This window comes from Cnephaeus nilssonii, assembly GCF_951640355.1.
Source record: "Cnephaeus nilssonii genome assembly, chromosome: 12".
Lineage (NCBI taxonomy): Eukaryota > Metazoa > Chordata > Mammalia > Chiroptera > Vespertilionidae > Cnephaeus > Cnephaeus nilssonii.
In genome coordinates, this window is record NC_137083.1 from 50,892,861 (window position 1) to 50,912,203 (window position 19,343).

The window sequence follows — 19,343 nt, forward strand, 5'->3', positions numbered from 1 at the left end:
TCCAAGTTACACAATAACTCAATAGTATCAGTTTTTCTCTTATACCCAGAAGCCACCCTGAGAAAGGAAAGAAATAAACCAGTCTGATCAAATATTGAACTTTGAGTTAATTAACTATTTAATTAGTAGTTAATGAAAGATTAAAAAGAAAGATTAAGTCAAAGAAACTGTTTATACTGTAGAAAATGAGATATATATATAATTGGCCTATTATATTGTTTGCTTTTTTTCCCCTCCCCATCAGGATGTACACTCAGGAAGGTAAGATCACTGTAGAAATCAAAGAAGCTACATTTTCTTTTCTTTTTTTAAAATATATTTTTAATATATTTTCTTTTCTTTTTAAATATATTTTTATTGATTTTTTGCCTTTTGAGAGGAAGGGAGAGGGATAGAGAGTTAGAAACATCAATGAGAGAGAAACATCAATCAGCTGCCTCCTACACACCCACTACTGGGGATGTGCCTGCAACCAAGGTACATGCCCTTGACTGGAATCGAACCTGGGACCTTTCAGTCCACAGGCCAACGCTCTATCCACTGAGCCAATCCGGTTAGGGCAAAGATGCTACATTTTCATTGAACATCCATGAAGGATATATTTTAATTTGTTACTCCATCACATAGGCAATTTGACCTTGAAGTAAAGGTTGCTCTGACTCTATGTGTGTGCTACTAATCTATTAAGGAAAGACTTCTTTTACAGAAATAAGCTGTACTCTACTTGTTAATATATAATAAGGAAATTATGTCAAGCTTCAAAGAGATGATTCTTATAAAACATTTAGTACTCATTAAATATTAGTAGCCAAGTCTTTCTTTCTCATCCCCACTACCACCACTTACTAGTAAATGGTTTTCCCCAAGTCACATAGAGAAGACAGAGCACAGAAATACCATTTTAAATGTTTCCTAGAGTGTAAAGGTAGGAAGCAGAGCAGTGTCTGGCCCTCCCATGAAAGAGCTTATTAGTGATGAGCTATATTTTGGGCTGTTGAAGCTGCCCTCAAATACAGCAGTCATCAGCCCACATAACCTGCTTCCGACAAGGTGCCTCTTGACATTTCAGTGGAAAAAGGAAACACTTTTTTTTTTTCCAGTGGTAAGAACTGAAAGGGGTAGGTGCCTAACTGAGAACCAGGTGTAGCAGTTCACTGGAACCAAACTAAACTACTCTTAGTAAGAGGAAAGTCTTGTGGCAAGGAGATATGTGGGCAGAGAAGGAGAGGGTGGGGAAGTGAGTAGTAATGGGGCAATTCCGAAGGAGTGAGAAAAAGACCCAGGCAAGCAGCAGGTCTGAGATTGCACAGTCATTATAGGAAGTGAACTTTCTCCAAGAGCCAGGGATCCAGTGTATAAAATATTGGTTCTGTCAATGCAACTCCTGGTGTGGATCAGACTCAAAGGAGAAAATCACTCCAATGTACTCAAGGCTACAGTCTGGAACCCACAATGCTCTGACTCCAGTCTTAGACCTTAGGGTGAAAGGAGAATACTGTAATGGCCACACTGGGGAAACACAGACTTCCAGAGCTGCAGGATCCTTAAAGTTCTAATCAAATATCCATTTTACAGATGAGAAAACTGAGACCCAGAAAGATTAAATGACATGCTCAAAGTCATGGAGCTATTTATACCAAAGCTAGAGCAAAAACCAATTATCCTGTCCCTAGTCCAGAGTTTGTGTCACCACAGAATGTTTATAGTTTTACCTCTCATGGTATAAGTGATTCAAAACTTGTAGCCATAGCTACTTTGCTGAGGCAGAATTTTTTAAAAAAATCTTCATTGTTGAGAGTATTATAGATGTCCCCCTCCTTATAGTCCCTCCACTTGGATCCCACCCTACCCCAGGCCTTCAACACCCTATTATCTATGTCCATGGGTAATGCATATATGCATATAAGTTATTTGGTTAATCTCTTCCTATTCCCCACCGCCCCCCTTCCCTCTGAGATTTGTCAATCTGTTCCATGTTTCCATGCCCCTAGTTCTACTTTATTCATCAGTTTATTTTGTTCATTAGATTACTTGTTCATATACTTTGATTTTTTATATTCAATAGTTGATAGATATGTGTTTACTTCCATTTTATTGTTCATATTTTTTATCTTTTTTCTTCTTAAAAAGACCCTTTAACATTTCATGTAATATTGGTTTGGTGGTCATGAACTCCTTTAGCTTTTTCTTATCTGTGAAGCTCTTTATCTGACCTTCAATTATAAATGATAGCTTTGTTGGGTAGAGTAATCTTGGTGTCCTGTAGGGCCCAGTGGCTCAGCCTCCCCAGTCACCACTTGCTTTTCATCACTTTGAATATTTTTTTGCCACGCCCTTGTGGCCTGCAAAGTTTCTGTTGAAACTTTGAATACAGCAGTCATCAGCCCACATAACCTGCTTCCGACAAGGTGCCTCTTGACATTTCAGTGGAAAAAGGAAACACTTTTTTTTTGTTTCCAGTGGTAAGAACTGAAAGGGGTAGGTGCCTAACTGAGAACCAGGAAACACTTTTTTTTCCCCCAGTGGTAAAATCAGTTCACAGTCATATGGGCGCTCCCTTGTAGGTAACTAACTGCTTTTCTCTTGCTGCTTTTAAGATTCCCTCTTTTTCTTTAACCTTTGACATTTTAATTATGATGTGTCTTGGTGTAGGCCTCTTTGGGTTCATCTTGTTTAGGACTCTCTGTGCTTCCTGGACTTGTAAGTCTATTTCTTTCACCAGGTAAGGGAAGTTTTCTGTCATTATTTTTTCAAGTAGGTTTTCAATTTCTTGCTCCCTCTCTTCTTCTTCCAGTGTCCCCATGATGCAAATGTTGGTATGCTCGAAGTTGTCCCAAAGGCTCCTTACACTGTCTTCCTATTTTTTTATTCTTTTGGGCTGTTCTGATTGGGTGTTTTTTGCTTCCTCATATTCCAAATCCTGACTTGATTCTCAGTGTCCTCTACTCTACTGTTGATTCCCTGTAAATTATTCCTCATTTCAGTTAGTGTATGTTTAATTTCTACTGGTACTTTTTTATGACGTTGATGTTCTAAGTTACTTGAAATTCCCTCTAAGTTCCTTGAAGTTCTCATTAAGTGCCTTGAGCATCCTTATAACCATTGTTTTGAACTCTGAATCTAGTAGTTTGCTTGCTTCCATTTCATTTAGTTCTTTTTCTGGAGATTCCTTCTGTTTTTTCATTTGTAACATACATCTTTGTGTCTGCATTTTGGCTGCTTCCCTATGTTTGTTACAATGTACTAGGTAGAGCTGCTATTCCTCCTGGAATTGGTAGAGTGGCTTTGTGTAGTAGGTGTCCTGTAGGGCCCAGTGGCTCAGCCTCCCCAGTCACCTGAGCTGGGCACTCTAGGTGTGTCCCTATGTGGGCTGTGTGCACTGTCTTGTTGTAATTGAGCCTTTATTGGAGTCACTGGGAGGGACTGACCCCAGGCCAATCAGCTGTGCAGACCAGCTTCGACTACAGCAGAAGAGCTGCTGTGTAGGAGACACCCTACATGGTCTGAAGCTGACCACCAGGTGCACTTGCTATGGGGCCTCCCGGTAAGTGTAAAGTCAGCTACTGCCTGTGCCCTGCCTGGGGACACCTAGAACAAGCTACAGAGCAATCTGCAGATGGCTGCAGTGAAAGACCTCAAAGAGTCATGGAAGGGTTCATTAGCCTGATAACTAGAAGAAAAATTAAAAGTTGAGATAAAACATTTTCAGAATATTTATCCCATTGGGAACTTAGAAGAGTAAGGAGCTGTGGTGGTTGCCAAGAAATAGGCGGGGGCAGAGGGGGGGAGCAATGTAGAAGAAAATGAGTAAAGAATTACACCAAGAAAAAGTAATTGCCCTCTGGGGCTTTTTACATTCTGAAAAGTATCAGCTAAGGCTAACAAAGTAAAACCTCCATTCCCAGGAAGACGATGGACAACTGCTTCAAGGACTTCCTGAGAGATGTGCTCCTCCCCATCCAACATAGGTTCTGTGCATAAGGTATACACTCAGCTTCAGTGAATCCCCCACAGGGAAGGTTATGAGGAGGTCAAGAGGATACAGCCCAAATCCCTGGGAGCAGCCAGGAGTGCCCTGGGATCCTCCCCTGTGTTTTTCTCACTGGTTGTACCTAGAGGCTCTTTGATTCTTCCCATGACTTAGATGAGGCAACTCCTTATTTGTGACCCTCTCAATAGAGTCCTCGGTCTTGGTCAGTCATCCAATCAACAGCATAAACTGAAGTGCTCGGTATATACAGACATACATTCAAAGAACTGAAGAACAGAGATCAAAAGAGATAAGCTCTTTTCTTGGTGTAGAGGGATTTTCATTATATTGGAGTTAAGAAGAAGGAATGGAGAAGGGCTGGGATTATTGTAAGAACCAAAGATTGACATAACCCCGCCTTTTCTCAGTTTTGGCCCCTGAGCTGGTGGAAAATTTGGTGTTAGGGATTACCTCACTCTGGGAAATATCTGGGACCACCTTTAGAAAGAAGTACATGTGTGTATCTGTAGTCTACAAGTCTTCCAGCTTTGAACAAAGAGTTTCTCTTATTTCTATTTGTATGACCCCTTTCCTATTTCGTTAGTTATGTATGATGATGAATGCTTTGATTCCTAAAACCAGTAACTCATATTTTATTGCCTCTAGTCCTACTACGTAGAGTGATCAAAGACCAAATAATGTCTTTTTTCCCTTTTTATCATGCTTTAAACCACAGATTATGTATATTCATTTATTGCAGATCTTTAGAACTGGAAAAAATCTTGGTGTTTGCCTAACTTGCCCATTGTACAGGCAAAGAAAATATGGCACAAAAAGGTAATGATTTATAATGATATCTAGGTGGCTTATTGATACAGGTTGAAACCCAGGTCTCCAATCTACATACACCTTAAACCTCAATGTACTTTTTTTCCAAGAAGCAAATAGACTGGTTGTTTCTTTACTTTTACTTTATTTTTTTAATATATTTTTTTTATTGATTTCAGATAGTAAGGGACAGGGAGAGAGAAAGAAATATTAATGATAAGAGAGAATAATTGGTTGGCTGCCTCCTGCACACCCAACACTGGGGATCAAGCCTGCAACCGGGCGTATGCCCTGACTGGGAATCAAAACACAACCTCCTGGTTCATAAGTCAACACTCAACCACTGACCTATGCCAACTGGGCACCTTATTTTATATATATATCTGCCTGGCTATTTACATATTCCGACTCTGTGTCTCCAGTTGCCACATTTGATACTTGAGCTTCCTTTGAAAATTCTGATAAGATCATAACTCATTGTCTCTGTCCTCCTGCCAGGCTGAGTTCCTGGTCAGGGAGATGAGGCTGTACTGATCCCTGTTACCCCAGCATCTGCCACTGGACCAGGCACTACTCAGTGCTCTGTAAATGTTCACTAAGTCAAGTAATGTGGAATGAAACTCTCTAATTACCTCAAAAATTGGAGGACAAGGCTAATTATTAATAAAAATAATTTATCATAATCTAAAAACAGCATCAAAATGTACTAAAAAAATGTATATTCATTTATTGCAGATCTTTAGAACTGGAAAAAATCTTGGTGTTTGCCTAACTTGCCCATTGTTTTAGGAATCAAAGCATTCATCATCATACATAACTAACGAAATAGGAAAGGGGTCATACAAATAGAAATAAGAGAATTATATAGTAAGAGAGCCCTTCTGGAGGGGCTCTTGATCCATGACAGTGACTCTGAAAGTGAGGCTTCTGGATGCTGTAGCGGCCTCTGGATCACAGTAGATCAGAACTGAATTACTTCCTCTGCTGATACAAGGACCAGGCTCTGTGGGCAGCCACAGGTCCCTGGGCCATACTCAGAACCCCAGCCACCCACCAGCTACAGGGCTCTGGCCCTAGAACCCAGTCTCTAACCAACCTACTTTAGAAGGCAAAATGCTTGCTTCATCCAGGTTTTCTGCTCTCTCCCTCCACCAGTAGGAGTCCAGGCCACTATTTCCAGCCAGAAGAAATCTGCATTGGATTATGCTTTTCAGTTCCACTGTATTTGATTCCATGGCTCTACTCTGGTTTTAACACTGATGTGTTGCATTTGTTTGTCCTCTGTTTGGCTCTCATTTAATTCTCACAGGTTTTACCAAGATCTTTTCTTTTTAATTTTCTTATTTGATTCTATGGCACTGCTGATTTTCTAAACACAAATTCCTAACATTGAAAGGGAGCATTTCTGCCCTGGCCAGGTGGGCTCAGTTGATTAGAGCATCATCCTGTACATCAAAAGGTTTCGGCTTCGGTCCTAGTCAGGCACATATACCCAGGTTTCAGGTTTGATCCCCTGTCAAGGTGCGTAAGGGAGACAACCTATCAATGTTTCTCTCTCACATCAATGTTTGTTTCTCTCTCTCTCTCTCTCTTTCTCTCTCTCTCTCTCTCTCTCTCTCTCTCTCTCTCTCTCTCTCTCATCAATAAAAACATATCCTCAGGTGAGGATTAAAAATATATTTTTTTAAAGAAAGGGAGCATTTCCTAGAACCTGGTTGAATGCATAGTGTCTCATATACATGATATATTTTTAATAAATGAGTTCATTTATGAATTATTTTAAGAGCATAAAATATGCCTTGAGATTACATTTGTATTAATAAAAACTGGTGGCATTTAATTCTATTTTTATAGAGGGCTGGTCGACATGTTGGGAGGGAGAGCCCAGAGCAATCTTAGCTGAGAAATAAGAATTCACTGCCTCTGAAAACAATTCAGTGGATTTCAGTCACTTGCTACTCAGTAGTAATATGTTAAGTATAATTGGTTTTCAAATACTCTCATTACATTATTTTTTAATCACTTATTTAAACATCTAAATAAATGCCTTCAACTTACTATATAAATTGTGTGTTATTAAGAAGGAAGGCATAACTGCATTGGTCATTTAATTACAGCTGCAAATTTAATTAACCAACTAGCAAACTTGTTCATCTCCCTCATAGCACTTGGAACAAGTATACTTAATTAAGTTTTATAATTATTAATTTAATCTGTGTTCCTGATCACATTATAAGAACCAAGAAAAAAGGACTTGTGCTTCTGTCTTGCTTGTTCACAGACAGGTGTCTGATGGCTAGTGCAGTCCCTGGCACATAGAAGGGTGAACAGACAATGTTTTAAGAGATTTAAACCTCATCTGGACTGACAGGCACAATGAGAATGATAGGAGAGGATTCCTTTCTAGGCAGTAACCTAGACTGGACCCTAGAAGAAATGTGAAAAGTAACTGAATCCAGTCTTTTATGAATGACACAGAGGAACCTGGGACCCTTCTTAGTCTCAAGTGTCTGATTATAATACTGGACAAATTGCTTCCCCCACATTGCAGAATATTTCTTTCACTGCTGTGTTCTGCTTTTCTCCTCTTCTTCATTCATTCCTTTTTCTTTCTATTTTACTTTCTTTATTTTCCCTCCTATCATTCTTTCTCCCACACGTTTTTTCCTCTGTCTTTTCTCTGCATTGAGATTGTCTCCTATATAATTGTAACTGTGCTGGATCTTAGATATAAAAGCATGACCATACAGGGACTTTATCCTTGAGAATCTCACAGTTTAGTGTGAGAACACAACTGTCCCTTTCTCCAGCACCTTCGTTGAAATCTCTCCTGAGCACCTAAGTTAAGGAACCTGAGGGCAGTTATCCCAATTCTAGCCCATGGTTTAATCTGAGACTCCTAAAGTATGACCTGTACTTGCCTTTCTCTGATTCTGCTCCTCCCACTGCAGCCTGGTCCATCTGCTCCATGAGGAGAGACAACCTGATCTGGGTAGATGAGCTTGTCCTACTGGGGCTCTCCAGTGACAGGCAGACCCAGACTGGACCCTTTGTCCTGTTTGGGGCCACATAGCTGTTGACCCTGCTGGGCAATGGCCTCATCATTCTCCGTATCTAACTGGACACCTGACTGCACCTGCCCATGTACTTCTTCCTCTGCAACCTCTCAGTGGTGCACATCTACTACACTTCCAGCAGGTGCACTTCGTCCTGGAGAAGACCATCTCCTTTGCCTGATGTGGGACCCAGCTCTTCTTGCTGGCCTTGAGCGGGGTACTGAGTTCCTGCTGCTGGCCACAATGGCTTGACCACAACCTGGAGGTCTGTAGGCGGTCCTGGCAGTGGTCTCTTGGCTTGTGGGTGTGGCTAATTCTGCAATAGAGAAGGAGGTCACCAAACCTGCCAACCTGTGGACACCACATGCTGAATCATTTGGCCTGTGAGACACTGGCACTCGTCAGGTTGGCCTGTGTGGACATCACCCTCAGCCAGGTAGTCACAATGGCGTCCAGCTTGGTGGTGCTGCTGATATCCCGCTGCCTGGTATCTCTGTCTGACACTCACATTATGGCCACCATTCTGTGGATCCACTCCACCGATGGATGCAGCAAAGCTTCTGGATGGGACCTGTGCCTCCCACCTCACCGTGGTCTCCATGTCCTGCAGGATGGCCCTGGTTACCTACACACATTCCTGCTCCACGGCCTCAGCCGAGCAGGACAAGTTGGTGGTGACCCCCATATTGAATCAGCTCATCTACAGTCTGTGGAACAAGGAGATGAGGCTGCTCTGAGTCGAGTTAAGATGAGGAGCTCTGAATCAAAACATTAGACGTGCCGAAACCGGTTTGGCTCGGTGGATAGAGTGTCGGTCTGCGGACTGAAAGGTCCCAGGTTCGATTCCGGTCAGGGGCATGTACATTGGTTGCGGGCACATCCCCGGTAGGGGGTGTGCAGGAGGCAGCTGGTCGATGTTTCTCTCTTATCAATGTTTCTAGCTCTCTGTCCCTCTCCCTTCCTCTCTGTAAAAAAATCAATAAAAATATATTTAAAAAAAAAAACATTAGACGTGACTTGTCATAAGAGTATGCAAGTGGGTGTGTGTGCATGTGGGTAGGTGTGTATAAGGAAGCAGGTGGGAGGACCACAATCTACAATCTATCTTTGGAGGTAATAGAGAAGTGGAATTTTAACTATGGACTGTTTTTAGTCCTGACTTAGTCTAAAAATGTAAATTACAACAATTTACAAATACATATACCCTAAATATATATATATGCATATATTATTTAGAAAGGAAAATTAAATCAGAAGTCAGGGAAACACACAAAATATATTTCAAGAAAGTCAATTTCCTTGGTAAAATTTACAACTGTGTCTAAGATTTTTGCAATCAGTGAGAAAATGGGGGGGGGGGGGGGGAGAGGAAGCTGTAATTTGCCACGGGGTCAAATTGACCTTAACCAGAAGTGCAACTCACACATGGTCCAGCTCAGCTCAGTAGGGTGGGGGATTCACATAGAAACTTAGAGCCAAAGTCATACTAAGTTTCCCCACAGCCCTGATGAGCAGGACTGGACCATGTATGAGTCATGTGGACATCATTCTGCATGTTTCCCTCTGCGATTTGCTGTGGTGGCAAATAGCCAGCCAAAAAGCCCAATGTTAAGGACCTCAAACACAAATGTTTCTACACCATCAGGTCTAATGCTATATTCTTATGAAACTGAGGGATGTATAAATAAACCATGCTTGACTAAAAATCATGGCACATACCATCAGAAGTGAGCTGAGTTCTACAAGGAAAGAATCACAATTCCCCATAGATGATAATGTTGCTCTGCTCTGATAACATACCATTAATGATTGAGCTCTACACATCCTAAAATAGAAAGTGAAGTAGCGATCATTTTATCCAGAGCAATGTTTTTAAAAACAACTTTTAAAAATCAGAATAAAGCATCTCTTAAATATTACAGATGCCTAATACAGTTGGGACAATAATCTACTGACACCTTCTAATTATAAGAATTAAAACATATTTTATATAGAAAATAATACTTATATTCTACTCTCCACAGCAAAAGTGCATACATCATTATCCAAAGTTACAGTTTAGAAAAAGGGGGAGGAGTCCAAAATATTTTCCTACTTACCCCATTGTTTGAGTTTCAGAGTTTAGATTTTTTTGGTCCTTGTCTCTTTAAAGAGAGATTTGATGTATTTAAAGAACATTTACTAATCAGGAGGAAATAAACTGTTTGGTTCCTCAAGAGATCCTCCAGAGTGGAGTCATTCTTGAGGTGGTCTCACAGAATGGACTCCACAAACATCAGTAAGAAATTTCTATACTGAGAGGATAAATTTCAAAGACACCATTCCTCAATATGATGTGCATTCATTCAGGAGTCCATAACTCTATGTGCCAATCTCTGTTTAAAAACTAAAAACGGGTACAGTAAAAAAAGAAAACACCCTCTATACCTTTCAAGCAGTCAGTTAGGAGCCAGAAAGAAGAAATGAAAGCTGGGCTTATTGGATGGTTTTTCCAGCTCTCCCTCCTGGCTGCTGAGAAATCTGAGTTGGTGTGTGGCCTCCATACTCTCACTCAGTTATGAAGTGGGTGTTTCCCTTTTACAGATGAAATGGAAAGAGTTCAGCAGACTTGATGAGCTGGGCCTCCGCCCACTGACCTGTCCAAACTACTCTCCACCCTGTTGCCCTGTGTTACTTTGTGGCAGTTGAAAGTCTCCACCTCACCACTACTACACCACCAGGCACAACATCCCAAACACTACATCTTTCCTGACCGCACCTCCCCCCATAAATCACACCTGCCTACATGTCATTCTGTGGGATGCTGCTGCCCACTGGCCACTGTGATACAATCCTGTGCTCCTAGGAATAACAGGGTGATGGAGCAGGAAGAACATGGGATTTTGGTCCTCAGGTTCCATTTCCAGCTCTGCTCCCAAAGGGCAGAATGACCTCAAGCAGATCACTTCTGCTGTCTAAGCCTGTTTTCTCATTTGTAAAATGATGAGGTTAAAATGATCCTAAAAGTTCCAGCTGTCATTCTTTTGTGACTCTCATTTTGCATTTTATTCTCTTCAATTTCAATTGCTATTCTCAGTACTCAGGAGACAAATTTGAGGACTAAATCTTGGTTACTTACTATGCTGTCCAAAAAAAGGGGAGGAAAGGGGAGGGGGAAGGGCAGGGGAGGGAGAGGGAAGGGGGAGGGGAGGGGAGGGGAGGGGAGAGGGAGGGAAGGGGGGAGGGGAGGGGGGAGGAGGGGGAGGATCTGCAAAAAGGCGCAGGGCTCAGAAACTCAGCTGCTGGGCATTGCACCAAAGCCATTTTCTATTCTTAGCATTTTCTACAGTGACACCTTCTGGCCATAGAAGCACTGGAAGCCCAATTAGGTTTAGCTTCCAACCATCCAGAAAATAAAGAGGAAAGTATCCAGCTGCTCTGCCCTCTTCACCCATCCAATCATGAGCCCTATCTTCAGACCCTGTTAGAAAGACTTGGGTTGAACTTCTTTCATTCCTATTTCATTGGATTCTATAGTCCATCTCTCATATCTTCAACACAAATCCTTTTCATTTAGAGAATGCTCTGAAACTTATGAAGAGCTTTCTCACACATCACCTCCTTTGATACTCACTAGTTCTTCCCTGGGACTAAGGTGTTCTAAAATGCTCTTTGGGGACCAGATCTCAGAAAGCTAAGACTAAGGCAGACCCAACACATCAAGGCACAATATCTAGAATTACATTTTCACTGATTCATAGTGGTATTTGAGGCAAGTCATCTAAACTCCCTTGGCTTCAACTTTTACAAACAAAGAATAAGAAGTTTAGCCCAAAATATCTTTCTTCCTCAAAAACTCTTCTAGGCTTATTTCAAAACAAACTCCTCTCTCAAAACCCATGTATTGAATCTTCAGAAGTAAGGTCGAGGTTCCCTCTAAAGCAGTGATCCCAGCTTCACATTTTAATTAGCTGGGAAACATGAACAGTTACTATTATACTAATGTCTGGGTTCCACCCATCTGAGATTCTAATTTAATTACTCCGGTATGTGGTGATTCAAATGTGTAGCCAATGTGAAAGCACTGCTCTGGGATGCACCATGGGATCCTGTGGGATTTTCACATCAGAATGCTATTATCTGGAGTTTTTTCCTTCCCTCTCAAGATTCCCTTAATGGCATTTAAATGGGCTTTTCCAGTAGTTGGATTCTTGTCCATATCCCTGTGGTCCCTCTTTATTATCCTACTAGACGACAGCACTTCCTTCTCCCATCATGTTGCAAAGACACATGGGGCACATCCTAAAATGGGGCGAGAGGGACTTGTTACTAATAAACACAAAATGAAGACTATAAAATTGCTTAGTGCATTTGTATTAACAATAAAAATGGCACATTTATCCTTGGATAAAGGCTAAAGACCAAGAAAGTAAACAGGGAGGTGTTCCAAGGAGAAATGTGTCTTTGCTATAACAGAAGAATTTATACACAACAAAGCTCACAGGGTTTTAGAGACACTCCCTTACTAACGTCATCTGTGGGCACAGCCAGTTTCCAGATGCTGTCACTGCAAGTAAGTGATGTGTCCAGTCATCTTTTATTAATCACTCACTTTAACATTCAAATAAATGCCAGCATTTCACCAAGGAAATAGCATAATCGCATTGAGTTGGAACATAATTACAGTTGGTATAATGTTCTCCAATGAGGCCTTAATTTTATCAACCTAGGACTGAGCTTGCTTCATCAATAGGCTGAGAACCAAGTGAGCCATCTTCTCTGTCACCAACCAGCCCGAGTCATAAGGAAAAGGGAATTCCAGTCCTACATCTTGGGATCAGAGCTTAATCCTCAGGACCTTTAAACTCTTTCTATTCATGCTCTTAACAAAAATGTTTTACTGTGAAACATTTGTTAGGAATCTTTGCATAAAAAGAAAAATCATTCAAAATTCCTGACTTCAAGAAGCTCAGAGTCTAATGGAGAAAACACACAAGTCCTTGCATTTCTCCTTAAAGTCCTCTGTTCAGTCCCAGACAATTGCCTCTCTAACCACTGTCTCCCACAACAGCCTGGTCTACCTGTTTTTGAGGAGGGACAGTGTGACCTGGGTGGGTGAGTTTGTCCTACTGGGGCTCTCCAGTGGCAGCCAAACACAGACTGGACTTTTTGTCCTGTAAGGAGCTACCTATCAGCTGACCCTGCTGATCTGGCTGGATGCCCAATGCACCTGCCCATGTACTTCTTCCTCCGCAACCACTTGGTTTGGGGCATCTGCTACACCTCCAGTGTGGTCCCCCAGATGTCTGTGCACTTCCTCCCAGAGAAGAAGACTATCTCCTTTGCCTAATGGGAGCCCGGCTCTTCTTGCTAGCCATGGGGAGGGGGGCAGGAGGATCAGGCTCCTTCTACTGGCCTCTAGGACTTATGACCACTATATTGCAGTCTATGATCCAAAAAACAGCATGCAGGTTGTACAACCATTCACATAAAAAGACACAGGGATCCCTGGTGGGGTAACTCAATTGGTTGAAACATACACCAAAAAGGTTGCAGGTTCGATTCTCAGTCAGGGCACATACCTTGGTTTCAGATTCGATCCCTGGTCGGAGCACATATGGGAGGCAACCGATTGATGTTTTTCTCTCACATTGATCTTTCTCTCTCTCCTCTTTCTCCTCCTCTTTTCCTTCTCCTCCCTCCCTTCCTCCCTCCCTTCCTCTCCTCAAAATAGATGTATCCTTATGCAAATTTTTAAAAAATTATTTTAAAGACACAGGGAGAACATAGTTAATAAGTTAGTTGGTTAGTTACCTACTGGATGTGCATAAGTTAACTGACTGTTTTGTTGGTTTGCTTTAGTGGATTTCTGCTATAAAATAAAATATCTCTAGAAGTTCAGACAAAAAAAAAACTGGTAAGAGTACACCTGAAACTAATATAAAATTGAATGTCAACTGTAATTGAAAAATTAAAAAATACATATTTGAAAGTGGTAAGAATGACTCAGAAGAGGATAACAGGGAGATTTTTAAAGTACATTTAAAATATTTAATCATATAAATGTATCAGCTATTAAAAAATAAATGTTTAAAATAAAAATGGAGAATAAGTTCCCCAAAAATTTTAGTTCATGAGTATGCACTCATTTTTATTTTAAACATTTATTTACATTCAGCAACATTCACCCTAATTGGTAGGGAAATTATTTTCACTCCAAGAGATTAAAATTTCTCCTTATCATGAATCCAGTTGCCAGTTGATCTCTGAAATTTGCACATTGAAAACTTTTAGCAAAAACTGTTAAGGACTCAAGAGTCCCAGGTTCGATTCCAGTCAGGGGCATGTACATTGGTTGTGGGCACATCCCCGGTAGGGGGTGTGCAGGAGGCAGCTGGTCGATGTTTCTCTCTCATCGATGTTTCTAGCTCTCTGACCCTCTCCCTTCCTCTCTGTAAAAAAAAATCAATAAAAATATATTTTTAAAAAAATACTGTTAAGCCTGCCTTAGAGGCACCCAACTCTAATTAAAGTTTTCTACAAAATTATTTCTAAAAACAATTGCATAGTAATTGGAGCAAACTATTTTAAAACATTTAAACAAAGATTTAATAAGACCATTATCTTATCTTTTTTTAAAAAGAAGTTCAATAGTTTTTTGACACAAACTAAGTGAAATTCTTGAATGTTTGTTTTTCAGAACAAAAGTACATGTTTATTCTATTCACATGTGACTTGGTGGCATTTGCTTGGGGGGGTGGGAGAAGGAATAAACCTGGAAAAAGTCTGGCTGCCACTTAGACTTCAGAGAGGAGAAAATCAAAGGCAGAACAATGTAAATATCAATTAAAAAAGAGATGGGGGTAGTGTAAAGAAACCTTCCAGCGGCTTTAACAAAATTAAAACCAAATTACCCAAGCTTGGTGCAAGGAAAAGAATCACCACAAAAGGAAGGGCATTTAAACCTCACAGCCCAGCCACTGTCTCCCTTAGTAGTAACCTTGACATTATCCTCACGTAGGTTGCTGCTTCCCCATCTACACCCTAATTCAGTTGGGGACATATTTTTTTCTTAATTTCCCATTAGGTTTTCAAGATAAGATAGTATACTTAATCAAGACATTTAACTGAAGGCTTCCCCTCAACACAGAGTATACAAACATAGAGAATTGCACAAAATTTTGTATTCTGACCTTCTGGACAATATTGGCTCTTTGGGACCCATGGGGCCCTTTATTTTTTTTATACAGAGAGGAAGGGGGAGGGATAGAGAACTAGAAACACTGATGAGAGAGAAACATAAATCAGCTGCATCCTGCACACCCCCCACTGAGGATGTGCCCGCAACCAAGGTACATGCCCCTGACCGGAATCGAACCCGGGATCCCTGACGCTCTACCCACAGAGCCAAACCGGTCAGGGCTCTGGGGCCCTATTTTAATAATGTACCAAGAGAGGTATCATGCTCAGAGTGTACCCAGATTTTGTTCTCCTCTCCTTTCAAAGGAGGAGCCCAGAGCATGATCCAGTAGACATCTACCTATGAAGATATGTCCATGTAAATGGGCCATGATTCTGTCATCCTCATTTGAGTCTCTTCTGGGAATCAGAATAAGGAGACCATGGCACCTAGACCAGCCAGAAGCCCCTGGCAAACAGAAGTAGCTGCCTGAACACCTCTCGAAGCCTGGGGTTGCTAAGGGTGAGGATACAGGGATGGACAGATGTGCACAGGTAGGTTACAATTTGCCATGGCCAGAACCAGTCACTCTCTGTGGAAAAGAAACCTATAGTATCAATGACCAGGGACATGAAAGACAGAATGTCAAGAATGAGGAAGAAGATGAGTGACTTCAGAGCTCTGGTGTGAGCCTCGGTGTTGGCATCTTGCAGGCTGTGGGCACTTTGCCGCATTGTCTGAGTGTGTCTCCTCAAAGAATGAATCAACAATGCAGTTGAGACCAGAAAAAGTGACCAAGGAATTGACAACGTGACAAATTTGAGGGGTAGGAAATAGTGAATTTCCATCCTCATGACCCTCTCCATGTAGGTCATATTCTCATAAACTTCTCTAATAAAGAAACCTTGATCCATAGCGTAGTTTCTCCACAAGAAGAGCAGGGTGACGATGGTGGAGATCAGGAGAGGGCCCAGCAGAAGCCAGGGCACTGACCTTGGGAACCTCCACTTCAGCCAGAGGAAGGTAGGGTGGGTGAGGTTAGCAATCTTCATGCAGAAGAGGACACTGAGCCATGTACCGAACCAGAAGGTGGCTGAATTCAGCAAGTCCCGTTGGTGAACAAAGAGCTGCCATGCAGGATCCTTGCTGAATTCCCCTAGGTGGAAGGAGTAAAAGTTGTGCACCATTCCAACCCTCTGCAGGCAGAAACGGGAGGCACCCAAGCTAATGAGGATCATGTCAGAAGGGAGCAGCCTCCCAAGCCGCTTCCATTCTCTGCTCAGCACCAGCACAATGAAGCCATTGGCCAGGATTCCCAGGAGACACAGCAGGACAAAGAGAAGCATGAAGAGGGCTGTGAAGGCTGGCTGCATTTTGGCCCCTCCTCTGGTCACTACCCCTGCGCCTTGGTCCTTGGCCTCCTTCCTACCCCCACTCACAGTCCCTCTTTTGATTTTTCTTTAGGGGATGTGAAAAGAATGCTCAGGCTCTGCATTTGAGCCAGAGCTCACTTAAAAGGAAGATGCTTGGCTATGCTATGGAGGAAAGGTGAACTTGGCTCAACAGAATGCAAATTTCTCCCAGGCTCAGTTACCATTATGCTACCAACAGCCCCTGATTTGGTTTTTCTTGTTTTGCCTACATGTTGCCATGGTTAACATCAATGTAGAGGGCTTCTCAGGGAGTCTGTGTCTGAGTTTCATCATTCTTATGCCATCCTTGGGCCCTGTAAACACATACCTTCCCATCAGGTTATTCTCAAGATATTAAGTATATAAGCAAGAAGTACAGAGAGACATTCTAATGGTCAAGACCTAAGCAAATACTGAAGCTAAAGAAGTCTGTATCTAGCCAAGCTTCCCTGTTACACGTCCATCCTTACCTAGGAGCAGTCACCCCCTTCAAGTTCAGATACCTTTGTAGCAAACCTCTTCTTAAATCCTTCTTGGACCCTGAGGTATAAATGATTGACAATGTTTTAAACTAGTTGTATGCTTCCAGTGAGGTAATTCATTTCCTCATGGTTATGGGACTGAGAGCATCTGCTTCTTGCTGGATGTCAGCTGAAGGTCAACCTCAGGTCCTAGTGGCTGCCTGAAGTCTATGCCAAGTGGGCTGTTTCAACATGGAGGCTCAAACCAGCAAAGTGAGTCTCTAGAGAGAGTCTTAAATATCAAAATGTTATCACAGGTGTGATATCCTATCACCTTTGTTATATTCTAGTGGCTAGAAGCAAGTCACATTCCCCACAGACACTCAAAAGGAAGGGGTTATACAATGGTGAGGATACCAGGGGTGGGGGGGACATGAGGGGCCAACTTAAAGTCTATCACACTGAGATACTGTAGCTTACAAGGCATATGTGAGTACTGTCCTCCAACACTAAAATTAAAAAGAGATACCAACCCTAACTGGGTAGCTTAGTTGGCATCGTCCCAATACGCCAATTGTATTATTGTACTAAAAATAATTCACAATAAAAAGAAAGGGCCCATTGTAATTGAGTGAATATGCATTTTTCGCACTCTAAGATATCTGTTCCTTATACAGTTTTCACATTCATTCATTCATTCACTCAACACGTATTTATAGAGCACTTCTACACACAGGGCACCTATTCTAGTCACTGGAGACAGCAGCAAATTAGAGGTGGGATTCCTGCTTTTATGGAACCTGCAGTCCAATGGAAGGTAACAGACAACAAGGAAGCACAGGAACAAGACACTTGCACATAATAAACGGTGCTTTGAAGAAAATAGAAGAGTAGGATTGCTGGAGAATGGCGGGAGAGGGAAAAGTGGTTTTCTCAGGGGGTAACCTGGCCTGAGAAACCTGAACAACTAGATAGAGCTTTTCCATGTATAACTGGACATATTCATAATATCACAAACCACAATTTTATATTATTCTCTTTCACCATTCTTTTTAACTTTATTTGGCAGGGAATCTTCTCTTGCCAGAAAATAAGAACTCCAGCAAACCACATGACTTTTCCCTTTACTCTTGTCAAACAGGTTGTCCCAAGATCACTTCAAATCACAAAACATCCTCATACCAGAAGTTGGACACTGCTGTACAATACATGAATATTACATAACTAGGTAACTGCAGCTTCAACCTCTGTGATGTGGGCTATGCAGAGGGAGAATGGAAAGGGGGCAGGAAGGGTCCCACTTGGACTAGAACCAAAGTAATCTGACTTTGTATTCTGTAGGCCTGGCATGTGTTTATCCTGATTCTCTCCCTCATGGGACCTTTTCAGGGGTCTGGAAGTTCCCAGTCTCCACTGGGCCTACTCTCCTGAAGTTTCCTTCAATGGGGAGATGGCATGTTTATTTTGAGTGATCCTCAGGATTCCTTTGTAAGCCCCTAGGCATTCACCATCAAATTACTGCTACTGGAGTTTCCACGCTCTAGTAGGCAGCCCTATTAGTCACATCTCAGGACACTCTCACACACATGCTCTCTTCCCTGTGACTCACAGCTGACCCCCTAACCCTGCTCCCTAACCTTGTAACTTCTCATAGTTACACCCTGCTCCCAAAGTCCTAATGGAGCCACATTTTCCTGACTCCACTCCAAAGTTAGCCAGTCAGTCTATCTCTCATTCTCTTAGTCCCCCAGGCAGAAACAAGCCCCTGGTCCGCTATGCCTCCCTGCTAAAGAAATAACACAGTGAGCTTTGTGGTGGCCCCATGGAAGCTCTGGACCACCACCAGGTTTGAGGAGAGGTGAGACATTCCTAGTCTTCCTCTGCCAGATACAAAAGAGGACTCATACCCAGCTGTTTCTAAATATTTACTCCTCAGACATCCTCTCTCTTTTACTGTCTCAACCCTTTTATTTTATCAAAGGATTTCAAGAGTATGGAACAGGTTTATATCCATTTCCTTTGAAAACCTGCATATCATGAACTGGCAACTCACGCTAAAATTTCATATAATTAAATTTGTGTACCTGATAGAAATTTCAACTTTGAACATTGTGTTATTTAAGGGGCAAGGTCAAGAAAGTCTTGTTGGTCATGCTAAGAAATTTGGATATTATCCTAATGTAATTGAAAGCTATTAGAGGTTTTTAAACTGGAAGTAGCGTGATCTACTGCGTTTTTAAACAGATCCTTTGGGCTCTTGTGTAGAGCAGCGGTCGCCAATCTTTCAGACCTCGCAGACCACCAGTGGTCCGCAGACCACCAGCTGGTGACCGCTGGTGTCGAGAATGGAATTGGGAGAGGCAAGGGTGGAAGAGAGCAGTCATAGGCTACTGCAATAGACCATGTACAAGCAGATTGTGCTTGATCTCAAGAGGAAACACTGGAGGTGGTGAGCAG

The 19,343-nt window shown here is 41.9% G+C and overlaps 1 protein-coding gene and 1 pseudogene across 2 annotated transcripts; one reads left to right on the top strand and one right to left on the bottom strand.

Annotated features, from left to right (window-relative positions):
- The first annotated feature begins 7,766 nt into the window (after positions 1-7,766).
- LOC307108548 (olfactory receptor 2F1-like) lies at positions 7,767-8,629 on the top strand (annotated as a pseudogene). The gene has a single exon. The product of its transcript is annotated as an olfactory receptor 2F1-like (transcript).
- Positions 8,630-15,462: 6,833 nt separating this feature from the next.
- Positions 15,463-16,386, bottom strand: LOC307108545 (taste receptor type 2 member 41-like; the record flags this gene model as incomplete). The annotated part of the gene is made up of 1 exon (XM_079786612.1): positions 15,463-16,386. The coding sequence occupies one exon, from the start codon at positions 16,384-16,386 to the stop codon at positions 15,463-15,465; it is 924 nt and encodes a 307-aa protein (XP_079642738.1).
- Positions 16,387-19,343: the final 2,957 nt, after the last annotated feature.